At 40.6% G+C, this 22391-nt stretch overlaps 1 protein-coding gene across 5 annotated transcripts in view; it reads left to right on the forward strand.

Moving 5' to 3' along the window:
- hspa12a (heat shock protein 12A) overlaps positions 1-22186 on the forward strand; it is a 44416-nt gene extending 22230 nt beyond the window's left edge. For 2 of the 5 annotated variants that reach the window (XM_020094956.2, XM_020094948.2), the window contains exons 4-13: positions 3623-3809; positions 4583-4687; positions 4992-5108; positions 11105-11276; positions 11450-11464; positions 13644-13730; positions 14755-14859; positions 14965-15223; positions 16778-16881; positions 17615-22186. In XM_020094956.2, the coding sequence (XP_019950515.1) occupies positions 3623-3809; positions 4583-4687; positions 4992-5108; positions 11105-11276; positions 11450-11464; positions 13644-13730; positions 14755-14859; positions 14965-15223; positions 16778-16881; positions 17615-18246 (1783 nt within the window). In that variant the 3' untranslated portion in view covers positions 18247-22186. The remainder of the gene's footprint in view (positions 1-3622; positions 3810-4582; positions 4688-4991; positions 5109-11104; positions 11277-11449; positions 11465-13643; positions 13731-14754; positions 14860-14964; positions 15224-16777; positions 16882-17614) is intronic. The other 3 variants (XM_020094970.2, XM_020094964.2, XM_020094985.2) reach the window with 2 other exon arrangements.
- The last annotated feature ends 205 nt before the right edge of the window (positions 22187-22391 follow it).

Consider the following 22391-nt stretch of genomic DNA (forward strand, 5'->3'; position numbering starts at 1 on the left):
GCTGAATAAAAATTCTAAGCCTCTTGAAATCTCATGTATTAACATCCCATAAATGTTCCCTCATTTCTGCACATAAAGGTCCAATCAGTAATCTCAACCAATGAGATTATTTCTGCCCCTGGAGCAGCTCTGTGTACGAACAAGGTTTAACTGACTTAAACTGCATCTATATTCATTACAACAGAGTTAAACAGCAGAACATCCCTAAACTCTCACACACACACACACACACACACACACACACACACACACACACACACACACACACACACACACACACACACACACACACACACTGACTGCACTCCAGGTCTTCTAACTCCTCTCTGCAGTTAGCTTGTGCTGAGGGCATTTTCGAGAGGTTTTGAATAATCAATTCTGTACAGATAACAACAACACAACACAGAATGATCTGTGTGAAATAAGTTGAAATACACTGTGTTTGTTCAGTATTGTAACTTAGATGAATATCAGAGACATAGTTTTACCTAAATATATAAGGTTTCCAATCAGTTCACTTAAGTGTTGTAGCCTCTACTGTTTTTACAGCTGTTGTTTGATGTCGATAGAGGAATTTGTCCATCCACCAAGTAGCGCCCCCCTGACTGAGTGAGCACAGTCTAAACCTTCGACATCGAGGTTAGCTCTTATTTAACTGGTTCCAGTCCAATCATGTCCTGACTGCAGCTCAGTCCTTAGTTCAAACTGTCATCTTGCACATTTTCCATTCAAATTTCTTCTACAGTTGCTTGTCTACAGATTAAATTTCACATTTGAAGAAACTTTTATTTGATAAAGAAGCAGTTTGTTGAAAAATCATGCCAACGTGGTTCAAAATTCATACCTTAAAAAAAAAAAAACGTTTTGTTTTTGTTTCAGAAATCATGTTGGCAAAAGTTACAAAATGCAATTCAATCATTTAACTGGTTTATTTTCCTATTATTTTACTCTATTATATGTTTTTAATCTTCATGTTGTGACCATAATTCATTGCAAGTTGTAATGAGAGGAGTGTATTCACTACAATGCTGGAGTTTCCACAACCAGGACACACAGATTAGCATAGAAACCCTGTTTTTGAAAAGACTGTTTTCTGATTTGCATGGAAGAAGTGAGTTGAGTGTACCACCAGTGTTAAATGTGGCTTTTCATTAGTCTGTCGTCTTCAGTCATTAGGGTACTCCCGATATATAACACAGAGAAGCAGGACTCCAACCCCGAGAGTCCTGTGACCCCTCAGGTCAACTCTGTGGTCCTCAGTGCCAGGCTCCACAGGGGTTCACAGCTTCCATCCCACCACAGGCTGACAGGTGTTTAAGTTGACCAGTTACTGTGTGACGCTTCACATTCCTGGCATTGCTGTCCAAAGCTGCACCACTAGTATTCACCGTGGTCTAATTCACGTGTGTCCTTAAATCCTTTTAATCTAATCAACCAAATCCAGGAGGGCAGTGTTATTAATGCTGACACTGTTAATGGGTAATACAAGCTCTCAAACTTTTCTGGAAAAATAGAAAATATTTTATTTACTGGAATTATTGCTTTTTTAAACATAGTTAAAAACATTAAAAGTCAACTCTAACTCTTTTAATAACTTATTAAATTATTGAAAGACTTCTCAAAAAGACCTTGTGGTTCTCTGTGACATCTGTGTCCCCCAGTGTGACACATGCACATGATAAAACCCGACAAAAAGGTGGCATGTGCACAAGTCATGGGCACCAGTAACATGACCTTGAACAAGGTTCTTAAACGAAATAATGTTGTCTGTGGAATTGCTCTGGTACTATCAAAGTTTTTATGCTTTTCTTCTGAGACACTGACAGTGTAGCTCAAAAATGTATAAACCAAGAAACAAAGCAGTTTTAATAACAGCAGGTCCATGTAAACAAAAACATGTGTAGTGTCTTTTAAATGACTGATTATTTTGTGTGACAGTGAAAATCATGTCAAAAAACCCAAATGAATGATAAAGATGATGATAAAACACAAGGAAACATGTGATCTGTCCATCTTAACTCTTTCAACTGATTGTGGTATCAAAGTTACTGTACATTACTAAATGATTATTACCTAACCAAAAAGGGGTTTGAAGTAATTGTTAAGTAATGACCTAACAGCAGTGATCTGATTGGTTTGATTGTTTAGTATGAGAATTGTGGTGTGTCTCAGAAACCGTGGAGAGCAGAGCTGGATTTTTTGCCTGAAAAAACACACACCCTACAAATGGGTCTTTGGGCGTTTCCTCTGGAGTTCTGCAAGTCATTAACTCTAACAATCAGATAAAATGGTTTAGATACTTTCACTCAGTCCTGCTAGATTTGTGAAAACACATTCTGTGTTGAACTCTGTACGGAAACACAGCCTGGACACAGGTTCCCTGCGTTGTGTCAGGGAGAACTTTTATTATTTTTTAACAGGGGATTATTGAATAGCTTCATCCGAGGGTTGGGGGTGTTTCTTGTGTAGAGACATTCCTCGCCCTGCAGACTGAACATTACCCAGCTGTCCTCACTTGTGAGGGAAACAAACGGAGCAGGAGCCTTACCGCCCATGACCGGAACGATCCCACACAGAGATGCAGCTTCCAAATATTCTCACAGTAAAATGCTTTCATTATTGATAGTCCAGCACCAGTCTGTGCACGCTTGAGTGAGTTGGAGCAGACTGTTCAGGATGATTTGAGGCCAGGCTCCCGTAATGTCCTCTCCAGCCTAAACAGCACGGCCTGGCTTGTGTTTTGTCATTAAGGACAAACCTGGTATTATAATTGTCATTATAACATAAAACAGAATATACAGGAATGAAACCTACAGAAACACACATTGAGCCAACAGATGTCAGAATCAGAACTGTTCAGACCACATCATGATTTCAGTTGGACATGGAAAAGGAATTCCATTATGCTTATCAGCTAAAGGCAGCTCTATCCTGTTCTCCCAGATCTCCCAAATTAGTGCCTCCTCACACCAGGTGCTCTTAGGGTGGTGGCCTCCATAATCCCATCATACACTTCTCCCAAGGAGCAGAGACAACTCTAATAATAGCTGCCCTCCATTTGTCCAGAAATACCGTGGGAGCACAATTAACCTACAAGTTGACTCCAGATGGATTTTCTCACAGAATATAATGACGTATATGAACCTCATCTTTGTATTGTATCTATCATGCAGATTTGGCTTGAAATAGATGCATGGCAGCTTGTGCAACTGACGAAAGTGTGTTTAAATAGTGCTTTCACCTGCGAAATTATGACTTTAATTAATTAATTAACATTTCCACAAGTCTGTATTTGATGAATACAAAACAAAAATCATGTGTTGATTACTGACTTGCTTTCTCCTGGGCCAGGGTCCACTACTAATGGTTGCTGCTTTTCAAGCTTTTATACTTTAAAAGATGTTTTTAAATTGTTAGTAAATCGCCAGTAAAAAGACTGGCAAGTTAAATTTATTCTAAAATTAAGCAATTTTTTAAGCTGAAAATTAATAAAAAACCGTTTTTCAATGTATTTAATTATTGAAAAAAATGGGAAATTGCACTGAATCAAACACTGCTTGACATTATAATGTTCTGGACCTTATTTGCTCACCTCTGAATTTTTATTGAATTCCTTTTTTAGACGTTGGGAAGGCGGAGACCCTGGTGTGTCCAATCAGAAGACTCCAACCACAATCCTGCTGACTCCAGACAGGAAGTTCCACAGTTTTGGCTATGCTGCTCGGGACTTCTACCATGACCTGGACCCCAGCGAGTCAAAACACTGGCTTTACCTAGAAAAGTTCAAAATGAAGCTCCACACCACTGCTGTAAGGACACTAACAGACATACTGTGAACACAGACAACAAGTGCATCACAGTTCTGTTGCTCATTCTTTGAGCAAATATGCAAAGTAGCATTACAGACACACTCCTTCTGCATCACAGTGATCGTCCCACCTCAGCTGATGAGAAATATTGTGTTGCAGCCTTTTCAGTCTGAAGTGATACTTCAGCACTTTGCTGACTTTCCTTTTTCTTGTCATTTGGGAGGCATTTCTGTCACTAGCTGTCGACTCAATGTCCTTTACTTCCCACAATTCACTGCTGAACATGATCTGAAAGATGCTGTTACCATCAGCAGTATGTTGTGTTCAGTCAGAGTCATCACAGCAGTATGAGAACACCATGTCAGCCTGCTGGTTGGTTTTTCTGTTCTTTCATCAAACCTCAGAGCAAGCTGAGTCACCAGTTTTCATCCAACCATTATCAACATTTTATACTAGTAATAATTACAGCAACTGTTACAGCATATTTTGAACAAAAGCAGCGATGATATTGTAAATAATGTTCCACCCTGACACAAATACATTTCATTTAGGTACCACAGATTGTACAAACCTAAAGTCTTACTCCTCTGTACCATAGAGCTCAAAGTTCAAAACTGTCACTATATAAATTACATCTAAGAGCCACACTGTTGCACTGGGTCACATTGAAAACATACTTTGCTGTGATTATTTGGACTTTCTTACGCACCAGGTGGGGATTAATCCACCTTAAAAATTCAAATCTAATTTATATGTTTTATTTCTCCAACCAGAATCTGTCCATTGACACAGACCTTCATGCAGCCAATGGGAAGCGAGTGAAAGCTCTGGATATCTTTGCGTATGCATTGGCCTTCTTTAAGGAGCAAGCACTTAAGGTAACATCTCTCAGCACTGTTTTCAACACGTTTTTCTTATTCGGTTGATATTCTATGACTATTCTGTAAAATATTAGGTTTAATTTTACCTGACCTAATTAGACAGTTTTAATATAGCTCTCTAAAAGATGTCATCTGTCTCGAGCAGGTTGTACTTTGAGCCATTATGAACTTCTCAGCAAGCAATGATAGCACTGAACAATGTTTCACACAGACCTAGTAATTATAAATTCTGACTCCAAAGCTATACCCATGCCAGTGAGTTGTGTATTAAAGAAAGTGTTTTTGAATGTTTATCCTAAAGGAGCTGAGTGACCAGACAGGTGGTGACTTTGACAACAACGATGTGAGATGGGTGATCACGGTTCCTGCCATTTGGAAAATGCCTGCAAAGCAGTTCATGAGGGAAGCTGCCTATAAGGTAGGCTGAGTAGCTGCAGTCAAATGTATGCATCCAGTTTGCACCCGTGGTTTGCAGAATGGCACAAGATTTAAGAGAGAAAGAAAAAAAAGAGATGAAGGCTCATGGCTGCTGCAGTGCCACACACACACACAGACACACACACACACACACACACACGCAGGCACAAATATAGTGACCTCCAGGCTGTGGTTGAGAACACAGTCATCAATAAAGAGACACAAATACACAGAAGTGAAGGAAGGCTGCAGAAGCACAAAGACTGATGGAGAAATTATTATGAACCAGAGCTTTCCATAAGCTTTTGATTCCAATAAAATAGTTTTGATTAACAAATTAAAATTTTATGTTTGTGTACATTGCTTGACCCTCTGAGTCTTCTCTATAAATCAATATCAGCATGGAGAAAGGTGATCGTCTGTCTGTATCAGTCCTGCCCTCACTTCTTCTGCGTGAATATGGACGTGCTCAGCTGAGGCAATGTTTGACTCATATTAGAAAAAAATTTAAAATTATAGGAACAATGCACATTGAGCTAGTTTAGCTGGAGCGATCGGTGAGCCGGTCACTTAGATTGGACAGCATGTTGCAAAGGCTCACGGGACTGTCAAGTTTTCTGGTGAAATACAGCTATTTTGGTAGTGTTGTGTTCATGTTCTGACTTTGTTCATGTGGTTTTTATGTCTGTGTGTTTGGGATAGATTCAAGTTTGGTTACGTTTATTGATAAATGCATCCACTACGACTATGAGGTTTGGTGTCTGATGGGGTCCAGTCACTGTTGAAAGTGTTCACATGTTTAATAAACCATCTTGCTTACAGTTGTGCTGTGAATGAGATGAGATGAGCTGCATGTTTAGCATTAAAAGGAAATATTAAGTTATGTATTCCCAGGTAAACTTGCCACAATAAATTAGACACACACACACTTTATAATAACACATAAAAGTTAAAAAAACAGGACAACATTATACAGAACACACGCTCTGGCTGCTTGAATCTGAACAGTATGGTCACACACTTGATTATCCTTTAACCATGATTTTAAATGAGCTTTAAATGAACAAAATGTACCGCAGTCTCTGATGGATTTTGACAGACTGATCCAAGTGTGAGCTGCTCTAATTGAGAAAGCGGACTGCCCAAAGTTGGTCCTCCTCATTGGTTTTATACAACCTCTTACTACTGACCTAGATAAGAGCACTAAGAGGGGGAGGAGCCAACTGTGAAGAACCTTTTACACAAGAGTGTTTGAAAATTTGATTATAATGTCCCAGCTCGGTGAATTATGTTTTCTCAAGCAATAACAATGGTGGTGTTTATTTGGCATCCTGTCAAGCACCTTGATGGCCTGATTGACTGTACAGGATTATAACATGAAGAATTACATTGACTGCACAGACAGAGGACATCCTCATTAGACAGACTTCTGCAGAAAAGAGTATCTGGACCGTCTCATAGTAAACAGTAAAAAGTCCACATTTCTGGTTGTTCCCGCTACACACACAAACACACACCCGTTACATACACAGACTTACAAAGTTAAAACAATAGCAGTCACAATGTAGCCTCTGGTAACATTGACTTTGGTGGTTGCGTTACATTTATCTTTGCAGTCTGGTCAAAGGAGAGTCTCTGCAAGAAGAGATTTTTAATCTTTTACGTATGAGTCCCCCAGGACCATCAGTGTATGTGGTCACTGGGTGTGGCTGTCTGCAGTGGAGAAGTGGCCTGAGGAGGAGGAGAGACCGAGGACAGCTGTGTGTGTCTGTGTGTGTGTGTGCGTGTGTGTGTGTGTGCGTGTGAGAGATAGTGATGTAAATTTTATTAGGGAGGAGACTGGTGAACGCGACTGCTTTATTCTAAATTACAAACCAGAAACAGAACCAGCCTTTGTCGTACTTTGCTTGTCTTTTTTAAAAGCAAAATTCATAATATTAATTGATTCAAATAGGTTTTAAAATGTTCCCAACATAATGAATTCAACCTGTTCAATGCTGATATGTAGGAAATTATCTCTGCTGTACGAACATGACTAAGAAGTTTTTGCAGATTCATCACATTCAAATATTGGGTTTAAAGATGATCTATATAAGTTATATAATCAAAAGAAAACCCATCTACAGTGGATCGTGGCCTCACTGACACCACATTATAAATCGTGTGGTCTGTCAGATGTTCACTGATAAATGACTATTGACAGGAAAGCTTCACATTCAGCATTCAAGCACTGCTAAACACTAGTGCAGCATTAAAAAAGTTCGATTTTTGCTCCATTCATTTTAGTATTTTGGGTTCTAGACCAAACACTTCATACACACTAACAACAGCATTGTGTATTACCTTTTATTTATATATTTAGCGTAAATCAAGAGTCCTACAGAGGAGTGGAACTCACCTCCTATCAAGGGCCATTAAACATTTTTATTACAGCCTCTGAGGACCATACTCAATAACACCAATATCACTAACCTCCCGAATGTGATGAGTGGCACTGTTTCTCTTTGGAGACACATCTGATGTCAGATGATGATGACAACTGGTTTTAGCCAAAACAGTTAGCTCAAACTAATCTTCCTCTTTGGTAGTGCTATGCAAGGCTCACAGAGACAGTAACGCCACCCTCCTTTATCAGTCGGTTCTTATCACACAGACAAATGTGTTGCGGGTGGTGTTTGTTATGTTTGTTGATTCATGTCTGTCAGTGCTTGTTCATTATCTTGTTCTACATCAATAATCTGCTGATGGAGAGGAAGGTGGGAGGAGATGCGGCACCATACTGGTGATGGGCTGGTGAAATGCTACATGGTCCCATACAGCAACAAAATGTTCTGGATTCCATGTCTCTGTCTTTATATGACCTTACCTGGAAAAAGGCTTATGGTCATCAACAAATGAATAGAAATAGCCGCTCAGTGTTTAGTGTTCGCTGTCACAATGAGGCATTTACACCTTTTTTTCATTTCTTTTTTGGATTTACCATCTATGTTACAGTAATTTTGTGTTTGAACATCAATTAAGCAGTATTTACCAGTGTAGACTCACTTCTGTTCTGCTGGCTGAAGAGTAGGGTTCATATTCAATACTAACGTCCAAACTAGTAGAATCCAAACACTTGCATTCACTTGTATGTGAATGTATGATCTACTGAAGTTCAGTGGGATCAACTGGAGCTTAAATACAAAGGCAGGCTTCATGGCAGAATGTGGCTCAGTTGTACGGGTGCATCAGCAGGAAACAGGAAATCATGCCCTTACAGAAGAATCACAGAAATACAAGCAAAATTAGAAAAAGCCACACACACCAGGAAAGGAGAGAACAGCAGGAAATCAAAGGGAAGGGGAAAGGAAATCCTAACACAATGATGTGGCTAACAGGTTAGCAAGAATTAGCAGCCTCAGTCTATATCCTCTTTCTAGACACTTGGAACAAGTCCCATATTCTCTCTTCTTTTGGGCGAGATTATTCATATAAAGAACATTTCAACAGCAAGTCAATTCAAAGTACTTAATATATAGATTGCTTCATGTTAATTTGTTCAATGCACATTATAGTGCCACTGTGATATGCTGATTTACATTTGAGTATTATGCATTATTATGGAAACATATTTGTTCTTTTACTTAATCTGAGCTATTTTGAGTATGTAGATGAAAAGAAGAGGTCCCAGAATGGACCCTCGGGGAACTCCACATGTCGTTTTTGTGTGCTTGGATGTGTGATTACCAACAAAGTAGTCATTGTCGTACCTTTAAGTGGGATAAAAACTGTTTAATATGGTGCCATTGTGTCCCACTGAATTTTCCAGTTAGTCTGAATCTGTCTAAGCCAAATTAAAACATTTTTAAACAGTCGTTCTGGAAAGGAATTCAGATTCCTGGCTCCCTGCTGTCTTCTCTAGTGATGTCATGGTTTTGCCCCCGGTCACATCCCTGGTGTGCATGCTACAGGAGGAAAGAGGGGGAGGGAGGGGGTTTCAGCTCTTATCTGCAGTGGGGCTGGAGGCAGGGATGGAGGGATGAGCTGAAAGGGAGAAGATGTAATAAAAACAGAGGTAGAGAGAAAGTGAGCAGAGGAGGAGCTGGGCGTCTGCAGTGAGTCAGCATCAAGTGTGGATCATTGGATTGGCTGTGGAGGAACCAAGCGATTGGCAGTCCACTGTTACCACACCTCTTGATCACGTCACACAGTAGTTCTCCAGGGGCACACAACCCACGTCTCCTCTGATGCATTCCTAACACCCAGCACTATTTTTTTCTTCTTCTTGCAGTACTGCTTCTTCATGCATGATCTTTATTCAGGTGCAAAACAAGGGAATTCATCTGAGACATATGCATTAAAATGAACCACAGAGACTGATGTAAATCTGAAAAACACACCACATGTAAAATATTACTGTTGCAGGGATTTGTATTCATAATGACGGAGTGTCGTTTATAACTGCTGTAAGCTGTGGTACTGACACAAACCTTATCACCAGCAGCTGATAATCAGAAAACAGAGTGATGTCTTCTTTATGGAATAGCTGATGTTTTTTATGTGTTTGTGTTCCTGATGACCCAGGCTTGGATCTAGATCCCATGTTTGTCGCAGACAGTTTTAAACTACACTCATACAATACAACTATCACCAAGGAAAATACACATCTCGTTACACCCATACTGTACTGTGATTAACTTATATCTTTACATGCAGCTCTCTCTGACAGCTCCATATAATGTTACCATCAATAGTTCCCTCACAGTAAGTTTGATTGGTTTAGATTAGGTTCATCTCACACAATTAGACAGGTTCTAATTTGCTATTGTGACTTATGTTGCAGAAAATGCTGCATCCTGCTGCAGCCTTCATATGAACATGACATGGCTGATAAACATAACAAGCCTTATATAATTCAGTTTCATGTTAATATACTGTATGAACTCAAGTTAGTAACTTCACGAGTAGCCTACAATTCCCATAGGCCTTTTACAGTAAAATAAGTGTGTGTAAATAGGTTTTAAACATTGATAAAGAAAAGGAGAGTGACCCCTTTTCTATCCCCAGTGGCCTTTCTTCCTTTTTGCTGGTGTTATTTGTTTATTGCTAAGGAGCAGCATGGATGACAGAGATTGTGGTTACGGCAGTAATTTAAATACTTTAATACTTCAGTCTTGAATCTCAAAACTGAAGGTTTTGAAAGGACAGAGATGACTTTTGTGGCTGAGATGGATAAAAGTTGATGAAATTACTGACTGGGGCATGAAGTCTTCATTTCCTTTATGATGCTCTTAGCAGCATGCCAGAGAAGGGGCGCAAATCATCATCATTGCCGATCAGAGCCGGTGCAGATAAATACTAAAGACTATAAAGACTGCTGTCATCATGACAGAATGCTGTTTGTACTCTTTCACACTGAATCCAGATGTTAGTGGGTTTTACAGCTTAAGTGTATAACCCACAGTGTTTCTATCTAATCCAGAGGCCGTTTTTCAAACTGTTGACTTTTAGAAACATCAAAGTAATTTAAATAATAAATTGGCTCCAACTTTAACCACAACGACTAGTTTTCTTCCACTCACAGCTTTTAATTGCAGATATTCATGAATCATTACTATTGTGTGTTGCATAATGACATAGTTAATGTGTAACTGGCTTTCTCAAAAGTTTGTATTGTTGCACTTATGAGGAATAGCGTGTTATCTGCCAACTAGTTTAGTGGTTATGACTTCAGGACATCAGTATCTTGGACAAAAAACAAACAAAGAGTGGGGCTTTTTCGTTCTCTTCTTTTGAGCACTCTCTGAACATGTCATGACCCAAACAACATGTTCAGATGCAAACTGGTCACCTCTCATTCAGTTGTTTTAACTCTATACATGGACATGAAGAGCACCAACAGCTTTTTTATGCAACGTGTGTGTCTGTATGTGTGTGTTTTGAGAATTGAGAAGAACAAAAGTTTATGTTAAAAGTGAAACCGTGTGTTTTCCTGTCTGACCCCTGCCCCTCGTGTAGTCTGGTCTGGTGTGCCGTGAAAACCCAGAGCAGCTGATCATCTCCTTAGAACCCGAGGCAGCATCAATCTACTGCCGCAAGCTCCGCCTCCACCAGATGGTGGACCTGGCCACCCAGACCACCCAGAACGGCTTCAGCCCCACTGACAACGCAGGGAGTGCAGCGAACCAAGGTAAATCCCATCAACACTGATTCTTCCAATACAGTGATGATGCTTTCACACAACAATTCTCACCATGCTTCGTCGACTACTAATCATGCATGCCACCATACTGAGTAGATCTTTATTAATGTGTGTGTGTTAATTTATTTATTGCCTCCTGATGAATGTCATGTCTTCCATAGTGTCTTCAGATCATGGTAAACATGCCTTATTCTTTTACACTCAAACACAAACTGCATGAGGGTCAAATGGCACATTGACTTTTTATTTCTTTCCAATCATCACGTTTACTCTTACTCTTGCTCTTGCTTCTTTTTCTGAGATTCACTCCTATACAATGAAAAAATCATTGATGGGTTATTCATGTCTGTGGTTTTACTGCATGGCCCAGACCTCCTCACACCTCAGTGCTGATGGGAGTGTATTTTTACTTTGTCAGCAAGCACACCTATTAATACAGTGACTGACTAACCCTAACTAGTTATAAACTTTATTTGGGTAGCACCTTTCTTAACAACATTACAAAGTGCTTCACAAAAGGATCAAATCAACAATACAACAATAGAAAAATCCATCCATTCTCTTTTCAACCACACACCCTGTAGAGATCACAAGCATATGTCATGCCCAACATATTGAGACAATCATTCACACTCACACCTATGGTCAAACCTAATCTGCATGTCTTTGGACTGTGGGAGGAATCCAGAGTACCTGTCGCCCTAACATAGAATAAAAGAAATTAACATTCAAAGAGAGATGAGAGCTTTTTAAGGAGGAATTTAAAAGCAGTCACGGATGTAGCATGTCTCAGCATTGAGGTTGGAAATATTTACTCCAAATGCAGCCTCAAATTTGGGATAGTGTGCACTGTCCACCCTGCTAGTGCACCAACCAAACTGGATGCTCATTCTGATGCTTGAATATCCTGTATTCTTAGTAAGCAGTTACACACATACTGTGTTCATGTTGTTCAGCCAAACAAAATAGCTGTTCTTAATATTCTTCTTCTTGTCAAGAACGTGTGTAATGTGCATTTGTGTGCAGCTCCCTGATTATTGTGCCAGCTTTCAACATCCACTGTGGAGCATTATAGCCTTACAGTTAAAATGGACTATTGCACTGTTTGCAAATTTAAAAAGGTGAACTGTCTTGAAACACAATAAAACAGTATACTAACAGGAGAGAGATAGTGCAGTGTCTCAACTGTGGGTAGCACAGGACTATTACTTTGACCAGCTCCAACATATTATCTATTCATAAATAAAACATAAGAAACCACATTACATTAAGGAAAATCATTACATTTCTAGTCATAACAAAAGTGAATCCACCCAGTAGCTCCTGGGCCTTACTAAAGCAAAACCTCACTCTTAAAAAGCTCAAAGTCCATTTTTAATAATGTATCAGGATATAATTGGTCTATCGAAATGGTTAAGAACAATAGGGACAGTCCAGTATGTTTCACGTCAAATTATAGATTTGTGTTAAATAGTCATTTCCTGGCTGATAATTGATTTTTACTGTATTCATTCAGTTTCATATCGAAATATGTCCAAATGTAGGTTCAACAGAACATTGTTGTATGTCTTCTCCTCTGAGACTCCTTCAGAACTGTCTCAGGAGCTAATTGTTGTCTATTGCTATGAGGTTGTTAGGTTGCGAGCATGATGTCATGTTAAGTGCAGACCTCTCTCGTGCCCTTAGTGTGCTAGCTGGAGAGCAGTCCTTCCGTCTCCTTATCGTTTCCTCTGTGTAGGAGGAAATCACCCTCTGACACTGACCTCAGCCAGGTCTTCCTGCTATGAGCCAGTCAAACTCAGGTCACATGGCCTCACTGTCCTGCAGGTTAAATGTCCTGTTGTAGACTGAGCTTGTTAGAGAAAGTAAAGACATAATGATGAATGTAGACTGATGGATGAGTTGATCTGGACTTATGGTTCAGTTATATTGCAGATGGTTACTTATATTCATCTCTTATTTTATTTATCTCATGTTTGTGGCATGCTGCCTCCTTGGCATGTTTTCTTTAGAAAGTCACAAGTGTGCATTTATTTCTAAAATGGTAGTTTTAGTAAATTGTATTAATGTTCATAGTGACAGTGCCTGCCAGTGTTCTGTTCTCCTCTTTCATTGCATGTTCAGTCTGTGAGCAGCATGATTCGTGTGTGTCCGTGTGTGCATGTGTGTGTGCTCTCTGCTTATTAATAACTTAAATGAAGCCATACCTAATTCTATCGGAATCAGCTTTTGCTCACGGTGTGGATACACAGTGTGCATCACAGCCTGCTGCTTGCTGCCTCGCACACACACACACAGCAGAGCTTCACGCCTCCATCACACTCACCAGAACATTCTTTCTCTGTTAACAACCAGCCAAGGAGCATGTTCGGCGCAACCGGCAGAGCCGCACCTTTTTGGTGGAAAATGTCATAGGGGAGCTTTGGTCGGAGCTGGAAGAAGGTAGAGTCTTTATCTTCTTTTACTCATCTGTTGTGATTTCCTTCTGCTTCTTCAGAGGGTAACTGCTCTTGCTGTTTGCTATGCTGCCCAGCTGTCATATTAGGTACTAGCTTTAGACACTGGACACTGATGGAGCAGGCAGAGGATAGTAAAAGGTCATAGTAAACAAACTTCCTGGTACGATGAACATCTGTTGTAAACATCAATCACACTGATGTTGTGTTTCCTACTGTACTTACTTTAGTTGTGCACACACAGTTTAATAACATTTCAGATGCACTCACTTTCAGTTTGACTTGGAAAAAAGTGGTTTGGATATTCTACAACCTGAATGTTGTCTGACTTCACTGTGGTCTTATCATTATTCTCCCAGATCTCAGCTTTGAAACTATTAGTCCAATGTTATTTTAACTGACTAAATGGACTAATGGAATAATGGACACACTCAAGCTGCAAAAATTGACAAATACACTGAATGAATCATTGACTTGATTTGAACCTGTTGGAACCCGATTCACTGATGAGCGTCCGTGTTGAGAAGACTAAGTCCAAGTGAAAGCATCTGCTCTTTAAATCAGAGGCCCTGTGCCCTTCTCTATTTCACCACCCCAGAAAGGAAGAATCTCCAGTTTTTATTTCTTGTTACATGTAGTTGCTTAAAATGCGACATTGAATATATTTTAATTTGCATATCATCTGAAGTCAAAACTGTTGTTGGTTGTCCATGAGTTCACTATTTACCTTTTCCAGTTTCTCTCCTATCATCACCTCATCGAGTGCGCTTGCTGACACTACAGCCACAGAAATGTTTGTCAGCAGTCCTCTCTCCTTTTGTGAAACTGAGGAGTCAAGTCGATCCTCCCTGGAGAATCTGAAAGCAGCAGATGTAGATAAGAGGCATTGGATGCATGTCAGAGGCAATAAGTCCTGCCAGGAAGGATGCTGTAAGATAAGTTGCATTTCAGGTGCCCTGTGCCTGAGCTCACGCTCACTCTGTGTTCTGTTTGTATGATTTTCTGTGCAGGGGATCGTTATGTAGTGGTGGACTGTGGTGGAGGAACAGTGGACCTGACTGTTCATCAGATCCGTCTTCCAGAGGGACATCTGAAGGAGCTCTACAAGGCCTCAGGTAAAGGGACCAGCAGTGTAACACAATGTGGCTTCGCTCTGCTTTCTGCTCATGGTCTTACCTTGATGAGTTGTTATCATCAGTCACAATCCCCTCTTTCCCCAGGTGGTCCCTACGGCTCTATTGGTATTGACTATGAATTTGAGAAGCTGCTGTGTAAGATCTTCGGTCAGGATTTCATCGACCAATTTAAGATCAAGAGGCCGGCCGCCTGGGTGGACCTGATGATTGCATTCGAGTCTCGGAAGAGAGCAGCAGCCCCTGAACGTACCAACCCCCTAAATATTAACCTGCCTTTCTCCTTCATCGACTACTACAAGAAGTTCAGGGGCCACAGTGTGGAACATGCCCTGCGCAAGAGCAAGTAAGTGCATCCAGAAAACCAGGGGCCGAACCAACTCAGGTTGGAAGGAAGATTATCTTTTACAGCTGCATCGTTTTTATTTCAACTTTTAAATGTGAAAAAAGAATAAAACACCAACAGAGAAAAGAAAAATATACAACAAAAATACTGGAAAAGAGCCAGAGCGGTTGAAGCTCTTTAAAATGGATAACTATAATCATAGTTTTTAATACTTGACATAGTAATAGTTTAGTATTTTTAGGAAAATACTTTTTCTGATAGCCAAATGTTCCAAAGTTGTATTGGGATCTGGTTAGCCTAGCTTAGTATTGGAACTGGTTGAGGTGGTAAAGCTGTTAAGCTTGGTTCTTGGTTACCAGTTAAGTCCATATAAGGTGAACTTATACCTTTTTATCCTAAATCATTTTAGCATGAAGCAGCAGAACTGGGGGAAGAAAAAACTAAATCAGTGGCAGAGAGAATATTAACGGTGACATATCCTTTCACTGTTGGCCATTAGAGCTCTGAATTCTGGGATCACTATGGAGTCTAGACTTGAATGGCTCTGTTTTGTTTGCATTTTCATAATCCCAGTGTGCGACTTTAAAAAGATTTCCATGACTGAAACTGGAGCCCTTAGTGGCCTCCAGGCTCCTCTGACGACTGACTGGAAGTGCTCAGCGTACCTCAATTTGCTGGAAAGCCTTGGGTGTGGCCAACATTAACACTATCACACACACAGTATGTGGACATCACACACTCACATGTGCACATCGCATCGCAATGGATCACACTCATGGGAAGGAGGCAGATGGATACTATGGATTCTTGCAGGAGTTGAGGTTTGGCAGACGAGCAGACACAGGCAGGCCTGAGGGAGACAGCTTCAGAAGAAATCGATGACACAGCTCCACACAGCCTGGCCTGTCACTGGCCTTTGCTACTGGGTTTCACACTGGGAACAGTGGCTGAAAGGGAAATATTCCAACACAGTGTTCCAAACACTATAGTCAGCGTAGTGAATCAACACACAGCAGTGTGTAGAAGAGGCTGGTTCACAGAGGACGAGCCCTTTAAAGGTCCAGTGTGTAAGATCTAGGTTGATATCTGTGTGATATTCAAAAAGGTTTCATAATTTCACAAAGACATCGATAAAAGATTTTGGATCGAGAAAGATTGAAATACAAAAATGTTATTTTTCTTTGTTTTCTTCAACAGGGCCCTGTGTATTGAAAAATGTGAAATAAATAAATTTGATATATTATATAGGGTTTGTATCCAATTTGTAGCACACATCATGTGTCTGGACAACAACAGTGTTGCAGATAGTGCTGAGATTTATTAAGTAATACTTTGATATTGTTTTACAAAGTTATGTAAAAGGATCTTAGCAGATTGTAAGTGAAACCAAGGGTTTTTTCTATCTAATTTTAAACACACAGTTCATTTCACTGAGCTAAAGTGATATATATTGATAACATTGTCTTGGTAGTTAGACTCGTAGTTGCAGATGATTTTACATTCACAGAACTAAGTGGACTAAATGTAACCGATCTTCTCTCGTCTTCTCTCCAGTGTGGATTTTGTTAAATGGTCGTCTCAAGGGATGCTGAGGATGAGTCCAGACGCTATGAATTCCCTCTTCAAACCCACCATAGATCACATCATCCAGCATCTCAGTAAGCTGCTCCCATAACTCACACTCCTCAGACACACATTTGTGATCAGTCAATTCTGTCTCACAGACGTTATTCACACATTCTGTATCAATAAAGAATAATTCTATGTTTCATACTGTATACCATATAATATGCCGTTTATGACATAGTGATGTGTTTGCGTGTTGGTCTCTTCTTAAAACCAGCAAACCTACATTATTCATAACCACCTTAACCAGTGGAAAATAGGTCACATTACTTTAGCATGAATTGTTCTGCTCAGATTTTCACTGGTAGCCTTATTTTGATTTTTAGTTTGCCTTCTAAATGCAGTAATTTCCATTTATCTATGAACAACTTTAAAACACACTCAGTGCCATGCATACCTCCGCCAAGGCCCTACAGTCCCCTTATGAAACCACATTTACTAAAACTAAATTTTGATTTTTAATTGGATTTGCAGCAAATTGCACACACACATAATCATCCCCTAGATATAATAAGATCCATGAGTTAGTCTCTGAGAAATCTATACAAATTTTGGAAAGTTTTCTTTTTTAATATCCCCCGTGGGTCATGCCACACCCTCGCCCAGATTTCATGGACCTGTTTTGAGTCGTTTTTGCGTGATCCTGCTCACTAACTAACAAACACAGATGAAAACTTAACCTCCTTACCGGAGGTTATTCATTCATCAACTCTTAGTATCACTGTAAGGGTTTTGTTCATTAAGATTCTGTGTATTCTCCTCCAGCCGAGCTCTTTGACAAGCCAGAGGTGAGCGACATTAAGTTCCTATTCCTAGTGGGAGGTTTTGCTGAGTCGCCCTTGCTACAGCAAGCCGTCCAGAACATGCTCCAGGGCCGCAGCCGCATCATCATCCCCCATGACGTCGGCCTCACCATTCTGAAAGGTGCCGTGCTGTTCGGCCTGGACCCCAGCATCATCAAAGTCCGCCGCTCGCCCCTCACATACGGCGTGGGCGTCCTCAACCGCTTCGTTGAGGGCAAACACCCGCCAGAGAAGCTGCTGGTGAAGGACGGCACCCGATGGTGCACTGACGTTTTCGACACCTTCATCGCCGCAGACCAGTCCGTGGCGCTGGGTGAGATGGTGAAACGGAGCTACACGCCGGCCAAACCTTCCCAGCAGGTTATCGTCATCCACGTCTATTGCTCAGAGAAGGAGAGGGTGGGGTTCATCAGCGAGCCCGGTGTCAGGAAGTGCGGAACACTTCGTTTGGATGTGAGTGGAACGGAAAGCACAGCGCCGCGCCGTGAGATCCAGACGCTCATGCAGTTTGGTGACACAGAGATTCGGGCCATGGCAGTGGATGTGTCCACTGGACGCACTGTCAAAGCTAGCATTGACTTCCTCAGCCACTAAGTAGACCATGAGAGCTAATGCAACAGAATTATTGGAAGTATACGAAATGGAAAATACAGCTTACTCACATAGACACACACACACATACATATTCACATACAGAGCCAACAAGCTGGGGATATTTACTTGAAAGTGTTTAAGGATATTCAATCTCAGTTTAAGCAGCAGAATTTGAATGAAAATTCGAAAACTTAAACGCAGGATGACATTCAACTGTAGAATCTGAAAAGAAAATGTGTCTTTTAAGGTCCGTCCATTCACGTCCGTCCCCGTAGTCAATTTGTTGACAAGCTCCACAGTGTTCACACACTCATAGCAAACCCATATACCCCCATGTGATACAGCTGCATCTGCATAGGGTCAGATTTAAGAGCTTGTTATCAACACAATTCATATAAGATAATAATCCAACACAACCATGGTGGAAACATTCAGAACACGTCTTTGCATGCTTCACTTTCTTTTTTGCCGCAGCAGGTCATTGCATTTCAGTCATGATACTGATTTCCACTCTACTTCACAGCAGTTCTAAGGGCCATTCCAGTGGTTTTGCATTATTCAGCACTTTAAACGTTCTGTAAACCGTCACACAGCTGCACAAAGCATATCAATAGCCAACCTCTGAACAGGGCCTCAGTTACCTTAGGTGCCATTGCAAAGGTTAACTGTGGGTGTCATGTTATCACCTACTAGAGATGAAATGGTTCACGTGTTAGCAAACACCCCACTATTCACATGTGGAGACCTGTTTGGAGCTTCCTCTCCTTCAAACTCTGTTTTCATCTCCACCAACTCCTGAGCAAATACCTGGCTCTTCAGCTTCCACATGTTCCACTCTGTCCACCAGCTGCCTGTTTGCTGCTGGACTGGGGGGTACTCAGCAGACTGATGAGGACAGTGAGACTGAAACAACCTGTAAAATTGTGAAACCAAAACTGCTTCAAGTTGCTCAAATCAGTAAAGCTATCTAGTTTACATACAGGTAGTATTTGATTTTACTCCGGTTATAGCTGTTAAATACACAACAGCTCAAGACAGAAATCCGCCTGGGATTTTAAGATGCCACATTTATGGATTCAAATTCGTATTACCTTGACTCAGAGCTCTGAACATATCACTGAGTACCATAAAGGTACAGCATTTAAAAAACAAACCGACCAGTAAATCTACTTTTCAATCAGTAAACAATGAATGCAAAGCCACCAGTCTGGTTCTTAAGGAACGTGCTGTGAGCTCAGTCTGAAAATCAAGTGCGGCCATCAGATGTGCTTAATTGTTGCCTTTATTTCATTATGCTTCTATTAGACGTGGACTAAACGCCACTCGCTCACCTCAATATGTTGAAGCCAGATGTGACTCCAGTCGAGACAATGAAGTGTGTTTATTTCTGTAAATACAGTATTTAAATATTGTACAGATTTATAGCCTTGTTTCCGCAGCTTTAGAGCCAAGAGCCTGTGTGTGTGAGGGGGGGGGTGCTTTCTCATGAACATCTCAACATTTTTTTTCCACACCAGCCATAGCATGAGAGGCCAAGGCAGGTTTGATTGCCTTGTTCAGTCAGAATGAGAGATTTAATGTGTTGCCTGTTTTTTTTTTTTTTTTTTTTGCAAACATGAAGAAACTTGAATACCTCCGTCCTTAAAAAAGCATTTGAGTGAACAAGTCTGCTGTTAGTTTTGAAACGAGCAGGATCTGAATGTGTCCAGTCCCCCTTCCCATCCACCCTGCAGCACAGCTTCTGTAGGGATTTCATCGTGATTCATAACAAATTCAGCAACTTATTATTTCCAGGAAATAATAACTAGACCCATCAAATATATTAAACATGGTTGTTTGTGTTTTACAGCTGAGGAATAGTCAGCAATAATTATACGAGCAAAAAGCCACAGTTCCACGTGGCTATGGAAGGTTTAAGTCTCAAGTCTTAATTAAAAGAGTGCCTAGAGTGAAGAAATTGTGATGTCGAGAGTCACTCATCCAATCAGAACATGCGGCGCATTCCTTCGCCCTCTTGAAGATATCCTGAAGCTTTATATACGTGTGAGCTCAGACGTAATCACTGAGAATCACACTGTGAGTTCATTAACATGCAAACAACACGCTCATCTCACGTCCACGTGAAAAAAACTTGCGTAGGTTGAGTTAAAGGGGCATTACTGTGAGTTCTCTCTGATCTTCACTGACACCTGCTGGCTGCCAGGAGAAGCAACACTGGTGAAAGTTGTTCAAGCTCAAGTCTTAAAGACTGGAAGGTTCGACAACTAGCATGGAAGCTTCCTCCGTTGTGACTCTACAGGGGGGCTTTAGTCTTTAAAGGTCAAAACTGACTAAATGGTTTGTGAAAAATCACGTGTGAAGGTCTCAGAATGATTCAGAGTAACCTCAGCAAGTTACTGCCTCCTCAGACTCGTAGCTTTATTGCAATAATTAGTACTTTCAGGTGGAGTGTCCTTTCTCACCGGCTTTCTTTCCTGGTGTGACCAAAGTAGATGTGACGCACCGGTTGCCAGTGTAAAGTGGGTTTGATTGGCAACATGTCCATATGTACATTGCCTCCATAACTCAGTAAAGAATTTGCACTGGTTGCATTTAAATAGACAGATTTCCTTCTGAAATGTTGCTGTCATAGACGCTGCTGTGGCCGAGGACCTCGGACAGAAAGCTCCATTTGCTTTTCCTTCCTGGTTCAGCAGATCCAGATGATGAGCATGACCGTGTGTCACCACAGCCCAACACAAATCAGTGGTGGATATGGTGTCACACAGTCTCTTAGCCAGTGAAATGATGAGTCAGAGCTTGACATGAAACATAACGAGGCAACACATCACCGTGATGAATACTCAAAGAACAATAAACCAAGTAATCACTGAGTCGTTGGTATTGATCAACAACCCCCACAGATATATTAGTAATTATATGCTGTAGTGTATTTCATTATAACCACTTTAAAAGCAATTTCCTTTGATTCTTTATTTAAACTGTGAATGGAAACTTGTCTCGCTCAGTGTCTGTGCACAAATATGCACATGCTTCAGTGCTCTTTGCTCCGACCGGCACTCTGTCTGCAATGCACGTTTTGCATGTGTCACACGGGAATGACTACATAACAAGTTGCTTTTACTAGTACACAAAGTCAGGTTCACCACTGAAGAAGAAGATGGTGGTGAAGATGGAGATGGTGGTGTTTTCTGGAAGAAACCGCGGCCTTGGTTGTGTGTAAACCCTGCTGCTTTCTGAGCTGATGTAGATCATGTTAACGATGGCAGCTCCTAACACTCATAGCAGGGCGGCACTTCACATACTGTACTGATGATAACTAACCTTATAACCTTCTACACTTCACTGCTCTGACTAATGATGGATATCAGTGGAAGGCTTTAATAACACCACGGCCTGTTGTGTCCTTGATTACATGATTACATTATTGTATTTGGTGCAGCCTTGAGTATTATACGATGCACAGGACACTGTTTTGTAGCAGCTTTATACGTAAAGCTATGAGACAAATTATATGAAGACTTGTTTAGCTGGTATTCGCTTTCTGTTGGTGGCACACAAGGCAGCAGATGCCTGAGGTGGAGTATCTCAGTGGGTGTGATTGGAGGTAGCAGCTTGCATCATGTAGAAGTGTCTGCTTAACACTATCTAGACAAAAATAATAGAAAATATAGGAGGAAAAAAAATGCATTTAAACTGATTGAGCTTGTAGTTAGGATCCTCTCAGCCACTGTGGAACTTAACACAATGTACACTTTGTTCTTTTAGTCCTTTATTGATGATGCAAAGGAGTTTTTATTTTATTTTTTATCTTCAGTTACTTAAATGTCTTGTTCTCTTGCAATCTCCACACAGTAATGGATGTTTTTTTTCTTGATCAATGCCAGGTATTCACTGTCAGACTGTCACCAATAAAATGTATGTGTATTTCAAACAACAATCCATCGTGTTGTGTTTTCTGATTTAACCATTTAAGATGGTATTTATACTGTATATATATATAAAGGTGTAAAGGTGAGAACACAACCACAGTATGTCAAGGTTACGGTCTAACGTGACAAGGTAGTACATATATATATATATATATATGCTCAGCATTGCCCTGACTAAAACACCTGATAACTGCATCACACAAAATCATTAAT

The sequence above is a fragment of the Paralichthys olivaceus genome, chromosome 14 (assembly GCF_024713975.1).
Source record: "Paralichthys olivaceus isolate ysfri-2021 chromosome 14, ASM2471397v2, whole genome shotgun sequence".
Classification (NCBI taxonomy): domain Eukaryota; kingdom Metazoa; phylum Chordata; class Actinopteri; order Pleuronectiformes; family Paralichthyidae; genus Paralichthys; species Paralichthys olivaceus.